Here is an 18,900-nt window from a genome sequence, read left to right on the forward strand (position 1 = left end):
GAAGGTTTGGTGCAAAGTGCTTGGATTACAGCAGGAGTGGGAATCGTACCACTCTCCAGATGTTCCTTGATAGTAGCTCCGAGCCTTCTTCACCGTCGATTATATGCTGCTAGGGCTGATGGGAATTGCAGTTCCAGAACATCTCAAAGGCTCCATGACCTCCCCCTCTGGATTTTGTCATTGTTGTGGTGACTCTATTTATAGAGTTTTTCTGGCAAGGTTTATACATAGGAGATTTGCCATTGTCCTCTTCTAAGACTGAGAGAGCATGACTTGCCCAAGGTCCACCAGATGCATTTCCATGGCTGAGTAGGGATTTGAACCCTTGCCTAAGGTTGCCAGATTTAGAACTGCAAGGGACTTTTGTACCATTCATGGCTCTGTAGAAGTGGGAGTTTCAGCCAGTGTTACACAACTAGGCAAGAAGCAACACCTGCTGAAATGTCTGCTTCTGTACAATATTATTCTCTTTCCTACTTATATGTAGAATAACAGAATTGGGAGAGACCCCAAAGACTATCCACTCCAACCCCCTGCCATGCAGGAAGACACAATCAAAGTACCCCTGACAGATGGCCAACTAGAATCTGAAAAACTCCAAAGGAGACTCCACCACTCTCAAGGCAGTGCGTTCCATGGTTGAACATCTCTTAATGTCAGGACGTTCCTAAAGTTTAAGTGGAATCTGTTTTCCTGTAGCTTGGATCTATTGCTCTATGTCCTAGTCTCTGGAGTAGCAGAAAACAAGCTTGCTCCATCCTCAATATGACATCCTTTCAAATTTAAACAAAGCAATCATGTCACTCTTTAACCTTTTCTTTTCCAGGCCAAGCATACCCAGCTCCCTAAGCATCACAGGGCATGGTTTCCAGGTCTTTCACCATTTTGGTCTCTCTCCTTGGGACATGCTTCAGGTTGTCCGCATCCTTCTTGAATTGTGGTTCCCAGCCTTCCTGAAACTCCAGAACTCCAGGTTGTGATACTGTCAGTTAATACCAAAGTGGGCCTGAATCTGTGAGGCTCTGAGCAATGAAAGGACCCACTGGGGTCAGCCCAGTTTCCAAGTGGAGCTGCACAAGCAGAGCATGCCAAGGCTCCAAGTGCACCCCCCCTTTCCTGCCCTCCCTTTAAATTTGACAATTGGAAGAGAACTGGGAACTCCGAGTGCTGGGTCGCTTTATTGATCATCTCGCATTAAACGCTTCGCCCTAAATACATTCTCCATTGATCAGCACTCTGGGGCTCCAGCTTTTTGGCCAACCATGCAATATTGTTGAGCGACCAGAGAGTGAGTAAGTGTCTGTGCGTGTGTGTGTTTGTGTATGTGTGTGTGTGAGAGAGAATTAGGAGGGAGACTGGGTCAGACTGCCAGCTGCATGCAGAGCAAGTGCCCAAGAGAAACGTAACCCATCCTAGGAGTGCAAAGAGGGTTAGAAATGGCAGGGCTGGGGAAGGGTGGTTTCATCTTGTCCCCAGCAAGGGCTTAGAGAGAAGGGAGATTCAGAGCCCTTGGTAAAAATCAACTTTTAAAATCTCCAAACCAAGAGCAAAGATCTTGAAATTTCTATCAATACACCTGTTAGCGGAGTAGGGCACACCAGAGTATTTAGTGGGTGCCACTTACGCCATTCAAAAGATGAACATTTCTCCTCTGAGGACAACCCGGACATACAGATTCTGTGGATAATGATTTGTTTGAAAAGGAGGAAGTAGTACTGAGCTGCAAATACATTTAAACACATCAATATCCTAGCAATTTTTATTGCCCTGCCCACCACCAAAAATACTCAAATTAAAAAAGAAATTCCCAAAAACTCTTTGTCAAAGCTTAGAAAAAGCTAAGAAACACAAATTATCTGGAGTTGTAAAAACATATATAGTTGGGGATTGTTTTTATTTTTGGTTTGCAGTATTTTGCAGAACACGTTGAACATGGGCGGGAATCACAATTGACTGAGAATTGTACGTCTCCGTTTGTCTATGTGGACTCAGTGTCCAAAAGCCAGAACTAAGTGTCCATCTGGGCACGCAACTATTACTTAAAATGCCTTGGGGCATGCTACTTTGAAGATGCTCTGTTTGGAACATACAGTCATGGGGCAAAGTTCTGAAAACTTCTATCCTTGGTTTCTATGCTCAAATTGTATACCAACCGTCCCAAAAGACAGCAGTTCTTAAAAATTCTAGGCTGGAAAAACAGAGAAGCTGGTAAATTAGGCTTTCTCACAAAATGGTTATCACTATTTCACACTAGAAACAACACCAAGCTGTTTTGGACTTATGGTGACCCTAGAACAAACCTATCATGGGTTTTCTTAGTGTTTGCCATTGTGCCTTTCTCTGAGGCTGAGAGAGTGTGACTTGTCTAAGGCCACCCAGTGCGCTCCAATGTCTATAGCTCTATCATACCACTTCTAACTGCCAAGGCTCCATCCTATGGGATCCTGGGACTTGTAGTTTGGAGGCAATGGAGTTCTGTGGTTGATCTCCCTTCCTAAACCCAGAATTCCACAGGACAAAACCATAGCAGTGGAATCTTAGTGCTATAATTTGGCAGCGTAAATGCGTCCCAAGTCTCCAGCCAGGCTCATTTCCTAGAAGCAGACGAAGGAGGAAAGCAAAATGTCAAAGCATTTTGAAGCCAGAGATGATGGTTGAAAGTATTTTCAGCTGTACTTGGGATTGTGTTGCCGAAGCTTTCATAATGGCTGGAACAGAGGAGTGAGCATAGCCAAGTGTGGGCCAGTGTGGTCTGCCAAGCAAGGCCCTTTGGGCTTCTTGTCTTTTAGCAAAATGGACAAATGCATTAATAATTGAACCTTTGCAGTATTGATTGACACGTGTCTGCCATTAGCTGCAGCAGAAGCTAAGCAAATGTTTTTATATCTTAACCATGGCCTTATGAAATCAACTCACCTCTTCCTTGGATGGAAGGGAGAAAACCCAAGCACATACGCTGGATGGTTCTGAGAGGCTGAGGATGAAGAAAGTGGGAGGCCTGGTAGCGCAGCTCATGAAGGAAAGCAACTCTTGGGCTGCAAGCCTGGGGATACTTGCACTGAAATAAGTACCATTAAAAATAATGACACACCGATGATTATGTGTCATCATTTTCTAAAAGATTTCCAACCCATCTTTCAGAACACAGTGATCTCAAGGAAGGTTACAATGCAAAAACATGAAAACACAAACACACACACATACCCAATTATTTAAAATTACCAAATACAGACTGGAACAAAGTATGTGTGTGTGTTTTAAGGCAGCAATGATGAGGCCATATATAAATACCTGAGTAGTACTAAAGGTAGAGCCAGCAATGTCAAAGCCGTGTCTTTAGACCTTCCTAGCCTAATGGCTCTTGGTAGTTTGCTAGAGTAGGGTCTCTGAGTATTAATGCATGAGCTGACTATACAAATGTAGGCAGTATTTCAATCTGCCTCCAAACCATTTAAGACCTTAGAGTCAGTACTCTGAACTGGGCCTACAAGGTAATATCCACTGTAAATGATAGCGAATAGGGATAATATGATTCAAGCATTTTAGACTGTGTATTCTCTACCATTTGCAGTTTGCAAACAGCCTTCAAGGATGGCCCACATAGGGCACATCACAGTAATCTAACCTAGGCAAAACTAAGGTATGGCCCACTTTGGCTTTTTCTAGACAGCGTTGTGGCTGTCAAAAGCAATCCTGGTAGACATGGCACCTGCATCTCCCCAGAGTGGGAAACAGCACTTAACTGTACACCTGGCCCTTTGGTGGGAGGTAAAATGATTGTCATTTTTAAATACCTGAAAGCATGCCATGTAAAAGATAGAGTGAGCTTATTTTTCTGCTGACCCAGAGGCTAGCATGCAAACCAACAGATTCAAATTACAAGGGAAGCAATTCCACCTAAATGTTAGAACTTCTTCATTGTAGTAACTATTCAGCAGTATAAAAGGCTGCCTTTGGTGGAATCTCCTTATTTAAGGGTCTTTTAACAGAGGTTCAAGAGTGTATTAGTTGTGTATTCAAGCATGGCCGGGGGTTGGATTAGATGGCCCTTGTAGCCCCTTCCAATTCTAAAACCCCATGAGTTGTACAAATACAAAGCCAAGAAGGTTCAGGGAGCAACTACTGCCCACAGCGCTCTGTAGTGAAGCAGGAAGGAATGAGCATCAATAAAATTAAGAGGAGAATTAGAGCATTAGACCAGAATTAGAAACTGGATCCAATCTCTTCCTTCTGGAAGACAGGATAAACCTTTAGCTTGCTCTATGAGTAGAGCTAGTCCCAGGAGTTGGAGAGAGGGTCACACAGGCTGCCCTGCAAAGACAAGACTGCAGCCCTATTGCCTAGCAAAACATTGGGGGGGATTTCAGTACAGCTGAAGCAAGATCCACACTGCTGAGCCAGTCTTCCTTCTAAAGAGCTCAGAAATTAGGTCTCCCTCCTGCTCCCACAGTGTTAACAGCAGAGGATATAATGGAAGCGCTGCTCAGTTTGTAAAGACTACAGGGAAAGTTTATGTGTGAGTCTGCAGCATTCAAGTGCATGCTGTGTATCAGCACTGCCGTTCACTTCACATTTGAAAGCCCCACAGCCAAATCGCCACTTCTACCCCCACATTCAGGGCTTGCACATCAATTGAGCTATTAATTTATTTTGTTTTCCATTTGGGCAGAAGGGGCAGAACACCCGCAATCCGCCACCCCCAAGCCCCTGTCTGCAATAATACAAAATCGAATCCCACATTTCCCGACAAGTTTAACATTGGAGACACAAAGCTCAGCAGAAACAGGAAGCCCTCCCACCGAGTGTGGGGTGGGAGGGGTGCTTTAAAAACAAGGTTAAACCAAACACCAGTCCTAGTCCAGGACTGCACTTGAGTCTGGCACATTCCCCGCATGTAAAAGTCCTAAAACTGCAACACAGCTGTCTGCTGACAACCCACCTCTCCAGCCAGCACCTCCCAATTTCAATGGCAGGGATGACAAATTACTATTTAACCACCATTTAGTGTAACAGACATAAATATGTACTACCAGCTACCAGTCTTGAGATTCAGCCTTTGCTTTTGCTGCTAAAACAGATCCTTCTGCCCCAGATCTCCTTCTCTCCATCACACTCGATAACATTAAAATGCCTGATCTGGCTACCCTTCACCCACAATCCATGAATTTACAGGTACATCCAAAGTTTAAAAAGAGAAGGGAGGTTGTTTTCTTAAGCAACATAACCACCCACTGTTGGCTGACCATGGACTCCACACCCTTTCCTACAGATTTTCAGAAAATACAAGCCACCCCCTTTTTGGCCAAAGAGTCTGGAAGGGTCAAAGGGAACCAAAACAGGGCCACACATGCTTGAATCCTGTTCTGAAAGTGAGATATTCAATTTTACCTAAACTACAGCTAATATACTTCAGATGAGGGAGTCTCTTTCAGCAACCATATCCGGCTGAACTTGTGACAATCAATTCCATAAGGAATGGCCTGTCCTATTCCACCCCTTGCTTGCTTGCTGCGGATCTCCTGGTTGAGCATCTGGCATCAGCCAAGGAGGATGGCCTGGAGATATGGGAAATCGGGAGATCTAAAAGAAGGCCTTGCATGCAAAGGGGATGGTGGTCTTTGGGGCTGGTAAAAGTGAAGGAAGACTGCTCTTCAGTGCCATCATCAGCTCCCCAATCTGACCAGTTGCTTGAGAACTAGAAGCATGAAAACTAGATGCCCACCCTTTCTCTTTCCCATTCCCACCTCCATATTCCTTCCCTTCATGGCTTAGGGGAATGACCAGCATCTTTACCTGTGGCACAAACTACCATGGGCTGCAATCTGCCCCCAAGACGATTTTTGTGACCTCCATGGGTTAAAAGATGTACCCCTAGAGGGAATTTGAGGGCAAATTTAAAATTTCTATAAGGAGGCTCAGCATTCTCCTGGGGACTAATGCAATCCTGTAGTTTCTCCATTGTCCACCCTTGTTCTACATGCAGTTCTCCCACAAGGGCTGTGGCATACATTGAGATCGTAAGGAAACATGGCCATGGGGGAGAAAGAAGACAAACAGGACTGGCAAACTCATGTTGAGCTGGAAGCAGTTAGATTTCCTCTCTGAAGGCAGATTGAATATCCCTTGCCCAGATTAGAGACAGGATGCACAAAACACCACCCAGTTTACAGAGGACAGAGTTTTCTCCCTTTGCCAGTTTCCTTCCTATAGGACCGGTCCTAGCTGCTCTGGAGTGTAAAGACAGAAGAGGCCAATGGTGAAAGTTCTCATAGCCCAGATAGTAAGTGCCAAGGCATCCCAGAGTCCAGTCCTGGAGTGAATCAAGTCTGTAGATAATACAAAGGGGGACTGGCAAGCACAGATTCTGCCAACAGTCAAGGGTCCACTATAGGATCAGACCCAATCTCATTGTACAACGGACATGGTCTCACTCACAACTTTCTGATCCATTTCAGGACAGCACCACCTTCCAGGCATGAGGCTGTTCCCTCATGCTAAGTTCTTTCCACCAGCATGGCACCCCGTTCCTGTGTCACATATCGGGCATAGGCCTCTTCGAACATCTCGCGGCAGGGAATGGCAGCTCCAAGGCGGGCACAGATGAGGAAGGAGCCAGCCATCTTGCGATGCAGGGAGTAGCTCTCCTCTGGTGGTGGACTCAGCCGATGCTTCAGCATCACTGGGATGAGATCCTGGATGCACTGAGTGGTATTCTGAGTGCTGAAGTCAAAGGGCCCTGAGGTGGAGAAGGCCTCGCCCAAGATCATCACTGCGTCCACATGCGCCTCCTCGAACACCTGATGGAAAAGGGAAGGTAAGCCCAGGATACTTCCTAGTTCTCATCAGTGCTTGTCAGTACTTTTTTTTTTGGAGGAAGGGGACTACAACTTCCATGCACATTCCAAGCAATTGTGGTCAACATTCAAGCTGAGATCCTATGTCATTGAGACAGAGTGCACCTTTATACCAGGGGCCCATAGATCTCAAATTTTTTGCCCCTAACTGCCTCCTAGGGGGCATGGGAGCATTTTTGCTCATATTTAATATCCCTTGGGCCATTTGAAGCCCAAAAGAGACCTTTTTAAAAAACAGGTAGTGACCTCCGGTCATTTCCTTTGTTTTAAAAAGGCCTCTCTTGGGCTTAAAATGGCTGAGGAGGTAGACAGATGTGGCAAAATACCTCTCATGCCCCCAAAGGAAATTTATTTATTTATTTATTTTTGCAGTAGGGTATGGTCCTCCAAGGTCTCCTGGAGAGCTAATGTGGTCCCCTAGCTTCCTACAGTTGCCCACTCCTGGATTATACTCATGGAGATACACTGACAGTACCTCCTTACTGAATTGTGACATTGCATATCTGAAGCGTGTAAGCAGTGGGTGGGCAAGCACACACAGGGAGGAAGCCATTTTTTATTCATGTGCCCACTTGGCTGGCGACACCATTTTAGTGTGCCTGAAGTGCTGCAATGTCATTTCTGGCTGCCATTTGGACCAATTTTCAGCTTTTTTGTTGTTCTTGTTGCTGCTTTTTTTGTCTGTTTTGGGGAGGCTTTCGATGGACAGTGGAATTAAACTGCTGCCGTTTTTAGGTGGTTTGGGAAAATTGGGCTGGTTTTGGGGCAAGACATCCCCTGAAAATCAACTCCCAATTAAAACAAACCTTTGAGGGGGTCTTGGGATTTTGAGGGGCTTCTGGGGGGGGGGGGTCTCAAAGGCCACTTCACACTTTGCCCACCCAAGTGTAAGCAAATGTGATCCTGTATGCACAGTGAGTATGCAGTGACTCTTCTGAACTGAAGGCAGGCATTCCCTGGCAGACAAAAATGCCCAGCTGCTTTCATAAGGGAACTTACGCACATGTAAACCACTAATAGTATTCCAGCCCCTGTCATTAAAAAAAAAGTCACATTTCCAGGCTCTGGGTCCAAAGCCATGTCACAGCTCTACACTCCAAACCTGTTTCTCATATTGGGAAAGTGGTGGGTGAGGATCATACCAGAATCGCATCTGCTAAGCATATGAACAAGTAAGTTTTTGCAGCCAAGGCTTCTCTCCCAGCCACTGAGATGTCACAGCTGTGTTGTGTGCTTTCCTCCCCATTGGGCCTGGAAATCACACGACACATCAGAGCCATATTTAATAAAAGAAATTAATAGTTACCCACAACCTTGCTGTACTCTATTCAACATTCCTGCTTCCCATCTTCAATCTGTTCTCATTCCTTGCCCTGACAGTTGAATGCTCTGCCGTGATACTGGCCTTTCTAGCATGGAGCAGTTTGGCCACATTATTTCTTCCATGATATTCACAAAACCACACCATCCAGAAAGCGTCCAAATGGAGACATTTGGGAAAAATCAGTTCATCTGGGAACATCTCCTGCCCTGAGCTTGCTAATCCAAAGAAGATACCTGGGGCCCTTTCACATTACACAGTTACAACATTATTTGGTGTTGTGTGCCTTCAAGCTATTTCTGACATATGGCAACCCTAAGGAGAAGATATAATGGGGTTTTCTGAGGGTATGTGACTTGCCAAGGTCACTTGGTGGGTTTTCATGGCCAAGCAGGGATTCAAACCCTGGTCTCCCAAGTTGTAGTCCAATGTTCAAACCACTATTATTTCACTTCAATTGGTATGGTACCACTGTATGGAATGTTGGGATTTGAAGTTTAGGGATGGGTACTTAGAATCATCCATATAGCTCTAGGGCCCCACCAAACTATAAATGCAGGATCCCATTTGATCCAGCCATGGCAGTGAAGGAGCCCTTAGCTCCATCCTACAGAATCCTGAGATTTGTATTTAGGGATGAGTGCTTAGAATTCTCAGCCACAGTGCTCTAGGGTCTACCAAACTACATACCCTCAGATTCCATAAGATCCAGCCAAGGCAGTTAAAGTGGAATCTTAGTGCTATAATTGTGTAGTATGAAAGGGCCCTTGGAGGGAATATCAGTGGTATCAGGAAGATACAGGGGTACAATTAGGGAAACATATTACTGGGCCACTGAGTCTTTGTTCTTTAAAGCTCTCTCAGCGCATGATGGAAAGGCTAAAAGCAGAAACCAGGGTGACTCTCTGTTCATCCATGATATCAGCAAGCCTCAGTCCCCTGCTCTGTAAAATCTGGATACTACTGCCATCCAACTTCACAGTCTTCATATATTAATACAATTGAAATTAAAATAATATTGTAATCATAACAGTCCTTAGCATTTGTATTAGTATTATTAATACTAATAGATGGCTACAGTTGAACATAAACACAGGGATTCCACCAGGGGGTGCTGTGCCATTTAACTGGATCTCAGACTGGTAATTAAGGGATGTTTGTGGCAACAGGCTTTTTGAGCCAGTGAGAATTCCTGTTCTTGGTACTGTTGCTTCGTTTGAGAAATACAGGATGAAAAGGAATGTGTGTGCAAGAATGCATATATATGCAAAGAAGCATGCAGCTGCTGCAAGTATTACCAGCTTCTCAAAGAATGTATCTCCCAACAGTGATTCCCACACTGATTAAGATTCTGCAGCAATAGCCCCCCACCTCATGCCGAATATACATAGCTTGGACTGAACAGGTATCTTGAAAGGTTCTGGCAAAGGTAGGCATGGATGCTCCCAACTCAACAATGTTTTGTATTACTTAAAGGCATCATGAATTTCTCCAAGAAACCCTGGGAACTTCAAGTTGCCGAAGGTGCCGACATAAAAAGGTGATGTATTAATGGGAATACCTATTGGGATTTTCGCAGAATAACTGCAACCAGTACACTAATTTAGGGGGACAATTACATGGTTGTAGTACCTTAAGCAATGGTGATGAAAATGAGGCCCTTCCTCTCCTCTGGTGAATCCTGCAACTATCCTGATGCCTGTTCAGTGCCACCCCATGGCAATTCTTTGGGAGAGTATCTGCCCAGCCCCTGGTAGATCAGATGGTGACCTCACTACCATAGGACCAGATGCACTCACCTTGGTCTCAAACCCTGTCATGAATCTGAGGTCTTTGGATTTCTGAAGGACTTTGGCCCTGTCTCCGTCAGCGGCTGCTCTCACCACCTGGTCAGACCAGAAAAGGACTGGGTCATGCGGATACACTCCTCTAGATAATGAGAGTTAGACTGATGATCCTCCCCAAACACCCAGGCAGTGAATTATGGTATATCCACTGCTGTGGCCCCTGCTAAAAATGCACATGACTATGTGAGAAGGGGGGGGTGTTCTCCTCTTAACTCTCCCTCCCCATGACTGCTGTCCCCAACATTATGTTCAGTGGATGATCCTGAGCTGAATCTCCCCTTCTGCTACAGATCTTACACTGAAGACACAAGACTGGGAAGGTGGAAGCAGCAAAGACAGAAGTGAATGTGGTCTTCCCATGTGGGTTCAAAAATCTGTGATGGCAAGGTGTCCATTCACTCTGAAACTTCACTCTGCCTGCCATGCCTGGATTTTGGCAACCAAGCCCTTCCTTATCTCAAACCAGCAGCTTCCATGCTCCACTTGAGCATACATTCACCTCTCACCTCAATGTAATGGTCAGTGAATTCCTTGCTGAAGTCTCGGCTGGCCCCAAAGTCCAATAGTGTTACCTGGAAGAAGCATGGCATTACATGTGTCAATAGCTTACATGGGGCTGCAGGAAGAAGGGATTGGGGCCTCTGAAACCCTCCACTCCTACAGAGAATAGACTCTTCCTCCCCCACACCACTGCACCTTGTGTCTCTTGGCATCATAAAAGAAATTAGACCAGTTTGGATCTGTTTGCATGAAGCGGAATTCAAACAGCTCCCGGAGACAAAGGCGAAGGATGTGTGAGCAGATCTGTAAGGAGGAGGAAAAGAGAGAGTGAATTCAGCATTTCAAGTTTTCCTTGCTGAATAAGCAATGAGCCTTCAGCATGAGCAGAATGGCCTGAAAAGAGCTGGCAATCCCTCTACAGTGGTGGTCCCCAACTTTTAGTCCTCCAGATCGGGGTAGTCACATGCAGGCCCCAGGACCACACTTTGTTGATTCCTGTTCTGGTGGTGAGATAGTCCATTGTTTCATTAACTTATGGCTAATACCACCGAGTGTAAATATCTTCTTCACCAACACATCCAGTTGAGCAATAATCAATTCCATAAGTAGCAGCCTATTATATTCCACACCTCACCTCATTGCGGATCTCCTGGTTGAGTGCTTGGCATTGGTCTAAGGGAACCCCATCGACCAGCTCCATAGACAAGACTCTCTTGGTGGAGAGCTCATTAATCACCTCTGGTACCTCAAAGAAGGGGTCTCCTTCCAAAAGCTGCCTGTGAGAAGAAGAGGATAGTCAACAAGCCTTCAGCAAGGAAGCTACAGAAGCGGAGGCTCTTTCAACTGCACACAAGCAAAAGGAGCACAAGCTGCAAGATTACTGGACTGGATGCGTGCACAGAACTAAAGCATTGCCCATCCCACCTCCCCAGGGACATGGTGGATCTGCTTGTCCAGATCCAGGAGACTCCTGCCAGGAATAATAACACTCTACAAGACTCTGGAACCTGCCAACTGCTGGAACGTATAACAATAAATAGACAAGATTTAAGTTACAATCAAATGGAGGGGGAGGGAAGGGGCAGAAAGAAAGAAGCTGGAAATTCTGGGCAAAGCAGAAGGGGTGACAACAACAGAGGAAGCCAGGGATGAAGGGAAAGACCCTATCCAGAGAGAGAGAGAAAATCAGAAGAAGTGGGGAAAGAGAAAGGATATAAGTCTATGTGATCTCAGAACTAGGCCTTATGGGGAGAAGCAGATAAGATAGGAACGATTTGCTTGAGAAAGACGGAGGAAGCATCTCAGAAAAAAGCAATAAAGTCTAGGGATTTGCTCCCAGCTACCTGAACCTCCTGGCACAGTCAGCTTCCCGCTTGTAGTCACACTCCCACTCCAGCTCCTTCTGCAGTACTTGCAGGGTGTTGTCTGCAAAGAGGCCTAGAAGGAGGGAGAGAAATGCAAGGGAAAGGAGCAACATAAAGCCAAGCAGAGCTGCAGGAAAACTGTTGATCCCTTAAAATATCATAAGACAACTCTGAATTCAGGAGCTAATTCTGCATCTCTCTGGCTCTGTAACAACCCCTTCCATCTCTAAGACCTCCCTGCTTGCTTTACTCCCTGGCACGCTCAACCCCACCTATTCCTCATAACTTACAGGCCCCAGATGTTACCTTCAGGGAGCATGACGCTCATCTTGAGTACTGCCAAAAGGTTATCTACATCACTTCTGATGCTCTGAGCAATGCCAGGGTACTGCAAAGGAAGTTGAAGAGAGAATGTCAAGACCTCTACAGAGTGGGACTGGCTAGGCTGCCTGTCCAAAGGGTCCCAGAACCACTGTCTTTGGAGTAAAGGCAAGAGGCCAATATCTTTCTCCCCAACCATCACCTTCATCTCACAGATCAACAGGACATTTCAGACTGCATACATCCCAGCTCTCCCCACTCCTTCCTGGCTCTTCTTTACCTGGATCTTCATTGCCACTTCTGTCCCATCCTTCAGTACCCCGAGGTGCACCTGTCCAATGGAGGCGGCTGCAAAGGGTGTTTCCTCGAAGGAGGCCACTTTGTCCTGCCAGTTGGTGCCCAGTTCTTCTACCAGCACCTCCTGGAAAGTCAGAAGCAGTTAAATTCATACCGGGCAGAGTGCACCACATTCATGCCAGTTGCCAGGAACAGTGAATCTCATACTGGGCACAAGGTACCACATTGATGTCAATTGCCAGGAGCAAAGAATCTCATAACAGGTGCAGGGTATCAGTCATGCCAATTGCTATGAGGCTAAACATGAGTCTGTTCTGCGGCAATACAGACAGAATAGTTACCTAGCAATGGTTCAGAGACGCTAATCTCTTTGGCTATCATCCTGTGTCCCTAACCTCCCCACTTGTTGGTCTCTTTTCCACTCCCTTTTCCCCAGACCATGATTCACCTAGTGCCAGGACCTAACAAAAGGAATCCGAAGACTACCAAGTCCAGCTTCTATGTTGAGAGGTTCAGGGCATTTATTCTCAATAGCCACAAAATAATGTCAGGCAATTCCACCCACAGTTATGACATGAAGTAGCCTTTAAATGTCCCACTGCAGACCCTCCCAACTGCCCTCCCTGAACAAACATGCATCACTAACGCACCATCATCTGAGAGGGGGGCATGAAGTCTGCACTCTGGCGCACACGCTCAAAGATTCGCTGCAACTGAGGGCTGATGAAGCTGTTATCTGTGGGAAGAGTGGTTACATAGTGACTGGGTGGATTTTCTGCGCTAACACAGCCCTTGCTCTAAAGGGGTTCAGCACTGCCACTGCTATGATATGGCAAGATGGAATGGAGGAATTACCAGTATGGGTTTATTGGATGAAAAAAGAGTTACTTGCTTTCTCTAAGCATGCCCAATCCCCTGAAACTTCTTTTCTGCTGGAAGATAAAGGTAATGGCCATACCCTTTTCCTACCCTGTCTGAGAGGCATCTCATACAGAAACACTGAGCTAGAGAAGATATCTGAGCAAACAAAACCAGATTCAAGCCTCTTTAGACTTAAACTCATATGCAGGCAAGGCCCTGAATCAATTTGGGGTGGGTTCCTGCAAGGATCCATGGGAAGGTGGCAAGAAAGAGAAGAAAGGGAGGAAAGAAAAGCTCCATTAATACCTTGAATGCTGAGCATCTGGCCAATTTTGAGGGCTGCTCCACGCATCTTGCAGAGGGTGTCCACGATCCGCTCTGCATTGGCCTCTGAAAGGAAGGGATTGGATTCTAACAAGCTGCCATCTGTAGAGATAATGGGAAGGAGAAAACGTTTGCAGAAAGCTGCTAAGCAACTGCCAGCCCTTCACTCTTTGCAAAGTCCCTTTGAAAAGTCAAGCCTGAACTCTCCCTAGAAGCCAAAATGATTAAAGTGAGACTGTTGAATTTTGGACAAATCATGAGAAAACATGACTAATCAGAGAAGGCAGTAATGCCTGGTAAAGCAGAAGGCAATAGGAAAAGAGGAAGAACACATTCCAGATGGATTGACTTAATGAAGGAAGCCATGGTCCTGAGTTTGCAAGACCTGTGCCAGGCTCGTGATAACAGGGAAACTTGGGAGATGTCCCATTCAAAGGCTCACCATCAGTAGAGTTGACCTGACAGCAACTCTGTTGCTTCCCCTACACCAGAGTCTCTCACTCTCCTTTCTGCAAGGCACATACAGTGCGCCCTTTACGTGGGGGATCCCTTCCGGACTTCCCCGTGTAAAGCAAATACCGCCTATGCTCGAGCCCCATTTAAATGAATGGAGCTCGTGCTCATGGTGGCACGGTGGTGCACATGCCACAGGCACACACCCCATTAATCCCTATGGGACGCGCTGCCTCTTCTCCCCACATGGCTTTCAGCATATGCTGAAAGCCGTGTAAAGCATGCCCGCGTATGATGCAGACACACTGTATTTGCAAAGAACAGTAGGCAAACACATGGGTGTGACACCTTATCTCCCTCTTTTCTTACCTTTGTGCTTTTGTTCCCCATTAAAGGAGTTCTTTGCCACTTCTACCAAGGCTCCAAGTCCCAGACCTACAGCCAAACCTGTAAGGAAAGGATTAGATAATGGGCTGATTGCTTAGATCCTCTGAATCAGAAGAACAAAGCAGCCAGTGTGGCCAAGAACAACAAATTACTCCACAGTTGGAGACCAAAAGGCAATAACTCCAGCCCCTCCAACACCAATAACTGTAGCATCCAAATGCAGGTTAACACCCACACCTAAAGCCATACCAGGAATACCTCGCAAAAATCCTCACAACAGGATTTTTAAAAATAAGAAAGAACATGCATGGCCAGCCTTGAATTCTGAGCATTACCCTAGGCACAATGCAAAACAGAAACAAAGCTTATGTTTAACCATGGGACACCAACATTCTCTTGGCCGTGTCCTCTCTTTGTCACACATGCTCATCCTGAGCAGCACACACCATAGCTCTTACCTCCGAAGTTTGCAAATCGCCCAACACGTGTAACTGGTACCTTCCGCTCCCGGGCTCTCTCGCTAAGCTGAAAAACAAAGCAGATATCAGAAAGACAGAAACCAGGGCCAATCAGTTGCTAAGGAGAGACAGACCTGCTGACCCCAGAATTGCATTTCTGCCAACCTTCCCAACAGCTGTTTAAGAAGAATGCCACTTAAATGGGGAAAAAGACAGCAGATGGTGGAACATCCCCTTTGCACACGTCTCTTCTCACCCAGTTGCCTGACATTTGGAAAAGCAAAGGAGCTTGCTGAGCCACATTCTTCCACTGTCTACAATATCAATCAGATGGGCAATGGGCAGCATGATGGAATCTGAGCACTCAGGGAGGGGACATTTAGTCATCCCAGGGATGGGAGGTTTAAACAGCATGGATGTTGGGCTGGTAAAAAGGTGTGTGTGTGTGTGTGTGTGTGTGTGAGAGAGAGAGAGAGAGAGAGAGAGAGAGAGAGAGAAAGTTCCCATGGGGGCAATTATGTGTACCTTTAATAGGGGAGGAGTAGAAGAACTGTGTATGTATGTTCATATACATAAGAGTGAGTGGAAGGCTCCTCTATGTGTACATTTGTGTGTGTAGGCCATGCCCATCACTGCCTCAGCCACCATCTCTACTGGTACTGTCCCCTCACATTCACTGCCCAACAGTGCATGCTGTACAACATGGAAGAAAACAAGATACATCTAAAAGCTAATAACAAACTAATTTAGAAACAATTATATGCATTACATAGCATATTAAAACACAGTACTTTCAAAAAGAGTAAAATCATCTTAAAAATACAGTATAACAATATCCATGAAAGTAAAAGAAGGGTTGAACATCCCTATTGCAAGGAGAGCTTTAGTGCCATGCTGCTGAACCCTGAGCCATTCATTCAAGAAGTTCCCTACTTCTCCCTCAAAATCTTGGTAAGGTGAAGCTTTTCAGGATAGCAGCAGCTCTGCTGCAAAGGGGGGGGGGGGGGAAATCCTTACCTTCTGTCTCACTTTCACCAAGTTCTCCTGGTCTTTCTTTGGTCGAGATTCCCTGGCTTTCTGGATGTCTTCCAATGTGAGGCCTTGGAAAGATGCAGTCTGATGGATCAGATGGGGATGCCCTAAACTGGTGCCTGACAAAAGACTGGGGGCTCCTGAAGGACTGGCTGACCACCCTGAAGGGCTTGTGATAGGATTTGCTCCCAATAATGAGCATTTCCCCCGAATAGGTACACTATCTTTTTGGAGAGATGCTGGCTGCTCTTGGGAGTCCTGTAGAAAAACAAACCACCACCTGTTTGTTCACAGTCAAAAAATATCATGCCGAAGTCCCAGCACAATCCATGTCCAGCAGTGCTTGCGTCCAGGGCGCAGACCATTCAGCCACACATCTCCAACACTTTCTAAAGTGCCAACTCTGGGTTGGAAAAGAGGAAAACGGGAGCAGTTAACAGCATGGGGTGGAAATGACTGTTCTGGAAACAATATGGGGACTGGATGGTCAGGCAAAGGAGACAATGGCCATTCAGAAAACACCATCCCATGTTACACAGTTATAACACCTCAATGCCACTTGAGCACCCATGGCTTCATCATACAGAATCCTGAGATCTGTACTTGAGCGCTTTGGTTGAGAGTTTGAAATATCTCTCCCTAAACTGCAAATTCCAGAATTATGTTGATTGAGTCAACCATGGCATAAATCATAATGTTATCACTGGGCAGTGTGATCTTCATTTTGGACAGGGAAACCAACTCTGCCTCTTCCCCTCTCTTACCACTTGTTAAAGATTAGCCAATGTGGTGCCATGGTTTGAGTGCTGGACCGGAACTCTGGGAGACCAGGGTTCGAATCCTGCTCAGTCCTGGAAAGCAACTGGGTGACCTTACGTAAGTCACACTCTCTCAGCTTAAGAAGAAGGGAATGGCAAACTCCCTCTGCATAAACCTGGTCAAAAATGTTTAGAACAGGGTTGCCATATGTCAGAAGTGACTTGAAGGTGCACAACAACAATAAACATCTTGTTTAGAATGTAGAAAAAGTTCTGCTGTGCAAAAGAAAGCCCTCTCTGAATTAAGCCTTCTGTTTAACTGATAAGCAGTGGGATTTCTATTAAGGCTGGAAGTGTTAATCAGCTTACTTGGCTGATTCATCTATGGGAGCCGATGCTTTCCAGTGACACTGTGAGTTAAGGACAACCTTGAATCAACAAGTAGACAAAATGTGGGCAAGTAAATTGACTCACACTTCCAGTCTAAAACCCCGCTTTGTTGTTTTGGTCGTGTGCCTTCAAGTCATGTCTGACTTATGGCGACCATAAGGCGAGCCTAACACTGGGTGCTATAGGCCGGTTTCTAGTTCAGAGGTTTGCCACTGCTGTCCTCTGAGGCTGAGAGAGTGTGACTTGCCCAGGGTCAAGCAATATAAATACCATAAATGAATAAACATTCAGAGGAACGTCTGACAACAAGAGCTACTTGACAGTGGAAGGCACTCCCTTGGAGAGTGATGGAGTCTCCTTCTTCGGATGGTTATCTGTCAGGTATGCTTCGACTGAGAGTTCCTGCATAGCAGAATAGGGTTGGACTGGATGGCCCTTTTTGGGGTCTCTTCCAACTCTAGGACTCTATGGATTCTAGGAAGGGTAGTTATGTGAGCCATTTAGCCTTCTCTGGCGCCACAATAAACTACAGCTCCCAGGATTCCCTAGCAGCCACTGAGCCAGGGCACTTGAAGCTAGATTATTCCTGCAGTGTGCTTTGGACCTTAAACCGCTGATGTCCCTTCCTCCTAGTTCTCTTTTGAACTACAACTCCCAGAATCCTCCAGAGGCAGCTTCTGCATGGTGTGGCTGAGTTCTGGCCCTAAAGCAAGCCATTGCCCCCAAGATTCCTGACCCAACTGGGCTGCATCCAGACTGGGGGAATAACCCGGTCTGGCACCGCTTTAACTTGTTGTCTGGCTCACTGCTATGGAATTCTGGGAGTTGGAGTTTGTGGTGGGGCCCAGAGCGGAGCTCCAACTCCCAGAATTCCATAGCAGTGAGCCAGAAAAAGTGTTAAAGCGGTGCCAAACCGGGTTATTCCTCCAGTCTGGATGCAGCCCTGCACTGCCTTCCTGCCCCCGACTTACCCTCCTGAGTCTGAGGCCCCAGCCAAGCCTCGTCCCTCCAGGCAGGACCCTCCCCGCAGCACAGCCTGCCCCTAAACGCCTCAGCCCCATTTGCAAAGGCATCTCAGCCTGGGAGGCTTGCAGAAGGTCAAAGGTCACCACTTCCGGTTCACACAGAAGGGAAAAAGGAACAAAATGCCGGCTCCCAGTTCCCAACGCGGTCCGATACGGCTTCCACGCTCCCGGCGTCGCCGACTTCCGGCCTGAGCCTTAGCCCCGCCCCTCCTCGAGGAAGCGGCCAATCAGAAGGCGCTTGCGTTATTCCCGGGCTCTGAGAGGCAGCCAATGAGGTGCCAGGAGCGTTCTCTTAGGGCCCTCCTTCACTCTCGGATTCGCTGCCACCACTTTGGTGTAATGGTTAGAGCATTGGAGTTTGGCGTTTGGGGCCATGGGCTCGAATCCAACGAAAAACCCAAGAAGAGAGTTACGTTCTCTCAGCTTCAGGGAAAAAAAGCTTTTTATCATTAGGGTATTTGTAAAGAAAATTAGGGTATTTATGAAGATTTCTTTTTATCATTAGGGTTTCCATAAGTCTGAAACTATTTGAAGGCACACAACAATAACAACAACAACAGTATAGGGAAAGTACAATAACATGCCAAACCCACAAAACATTTTGATACCAAAATGCAAACCAGAGTGGCTTCTTCATCAGGCAAAGGTGTTATCAGGGTCATAGGATCCAAAACACACTGCAACAAGTAATCCAGTTTGGGACCTCT

The 18,900-nt window shown here is 46.2% G+C and overlaps 1 protein-coding gene across 2 annotated transcripts; it reads right to left on the reverse strand.

Moving 5' to 3' along the window:
* Positions 1-4,382: 4,382 nt before the first annotated feature.
* On the reverse strand, positions 4,383-18,279 carry LOC149304495 (atypical kinase COQ8B, mitochondrial-like). 2 transcript variants are annotated; one of them, XM_089478614.1, is made up of 14 exons: positions 18,140-18,279; positions 16,006-16,278; positions 14,989-15,055; positions 14,513-14,590; positions 13,673-13,792; positions 13,156-13,241; positions 12,489-12,629; positions 12,194-12,275; positions 11,867-11,960; positions 11,158-11,299; positions 10,719-10,826; positions 10,529-10,594; positions 9,975-10,061; positions 4,384-6,797 (listed from the first exon to the last, which is right to left on the reverse strand). In XM_089478614.1, exons 1-14 carry the CDS (start codon positions 18,239-18,241, stop codon positions 6,495-6,497), a joined length of 1,749 nt encoding a protein of 582 aa, XP_089334740.1. In that variant the 5' UTR covers positions 18,242-18,279; the 3' UTR covers positions 4,384-6,494. The 2 variants fall into 2 exon arrangements, with proteins under 2 accessions (XP_089334741.1, XP_089334740.1); XM_089478615.1 differs by lacking the exon at positions 9,975-10,061 and having other exon boundaries at positions 4,383-6,797.
* Positions 18,280-18,900: the final 621 nt, after the last annotated feature.

Source organism: Sceloporus occidentalis, unplaced genomic scaffold, assembly GCF_023333645.1.
Source record: "Sceloporus occidentalis isolate IW3139 unplaced genomic scaffold, rSceOcc1.0.p SCAF_13, whole genome shotgun sequence".
NCBI lineage: Eukaryota > Metazoa > Chordata > Lepidosauria > Squamata > Phrynosomatidae > Sceloporus > Sceloporus occidentalis.

Excerpts from the sequence above, each read along its gene's own strand:
- LOC149304495 (XM_089478614.1), bottom strand. The coding sequence starts at position 18,241 with ATGCCTTTGCAAATGGGGCTGAGGCGTTTAGGGGCAGGCTGTGCTGCG. Across the intron at positions 15,056-16,005 it reads TGGTGAAAGTGAGACAGAAG|CTTAGCGAGAGAGCCCGGGA; the intron begins GTAAGGATTTCC and ends TTTGTTTTTCAG. Across the intron at positions 11,300-11,866 it reads GACTGTGCCAGGAGGTTCAG|GCAGCTTTTGGAAGGAGACC; the intron begins GTAGCTGGGAGC and ends TTCTTCTCACAG.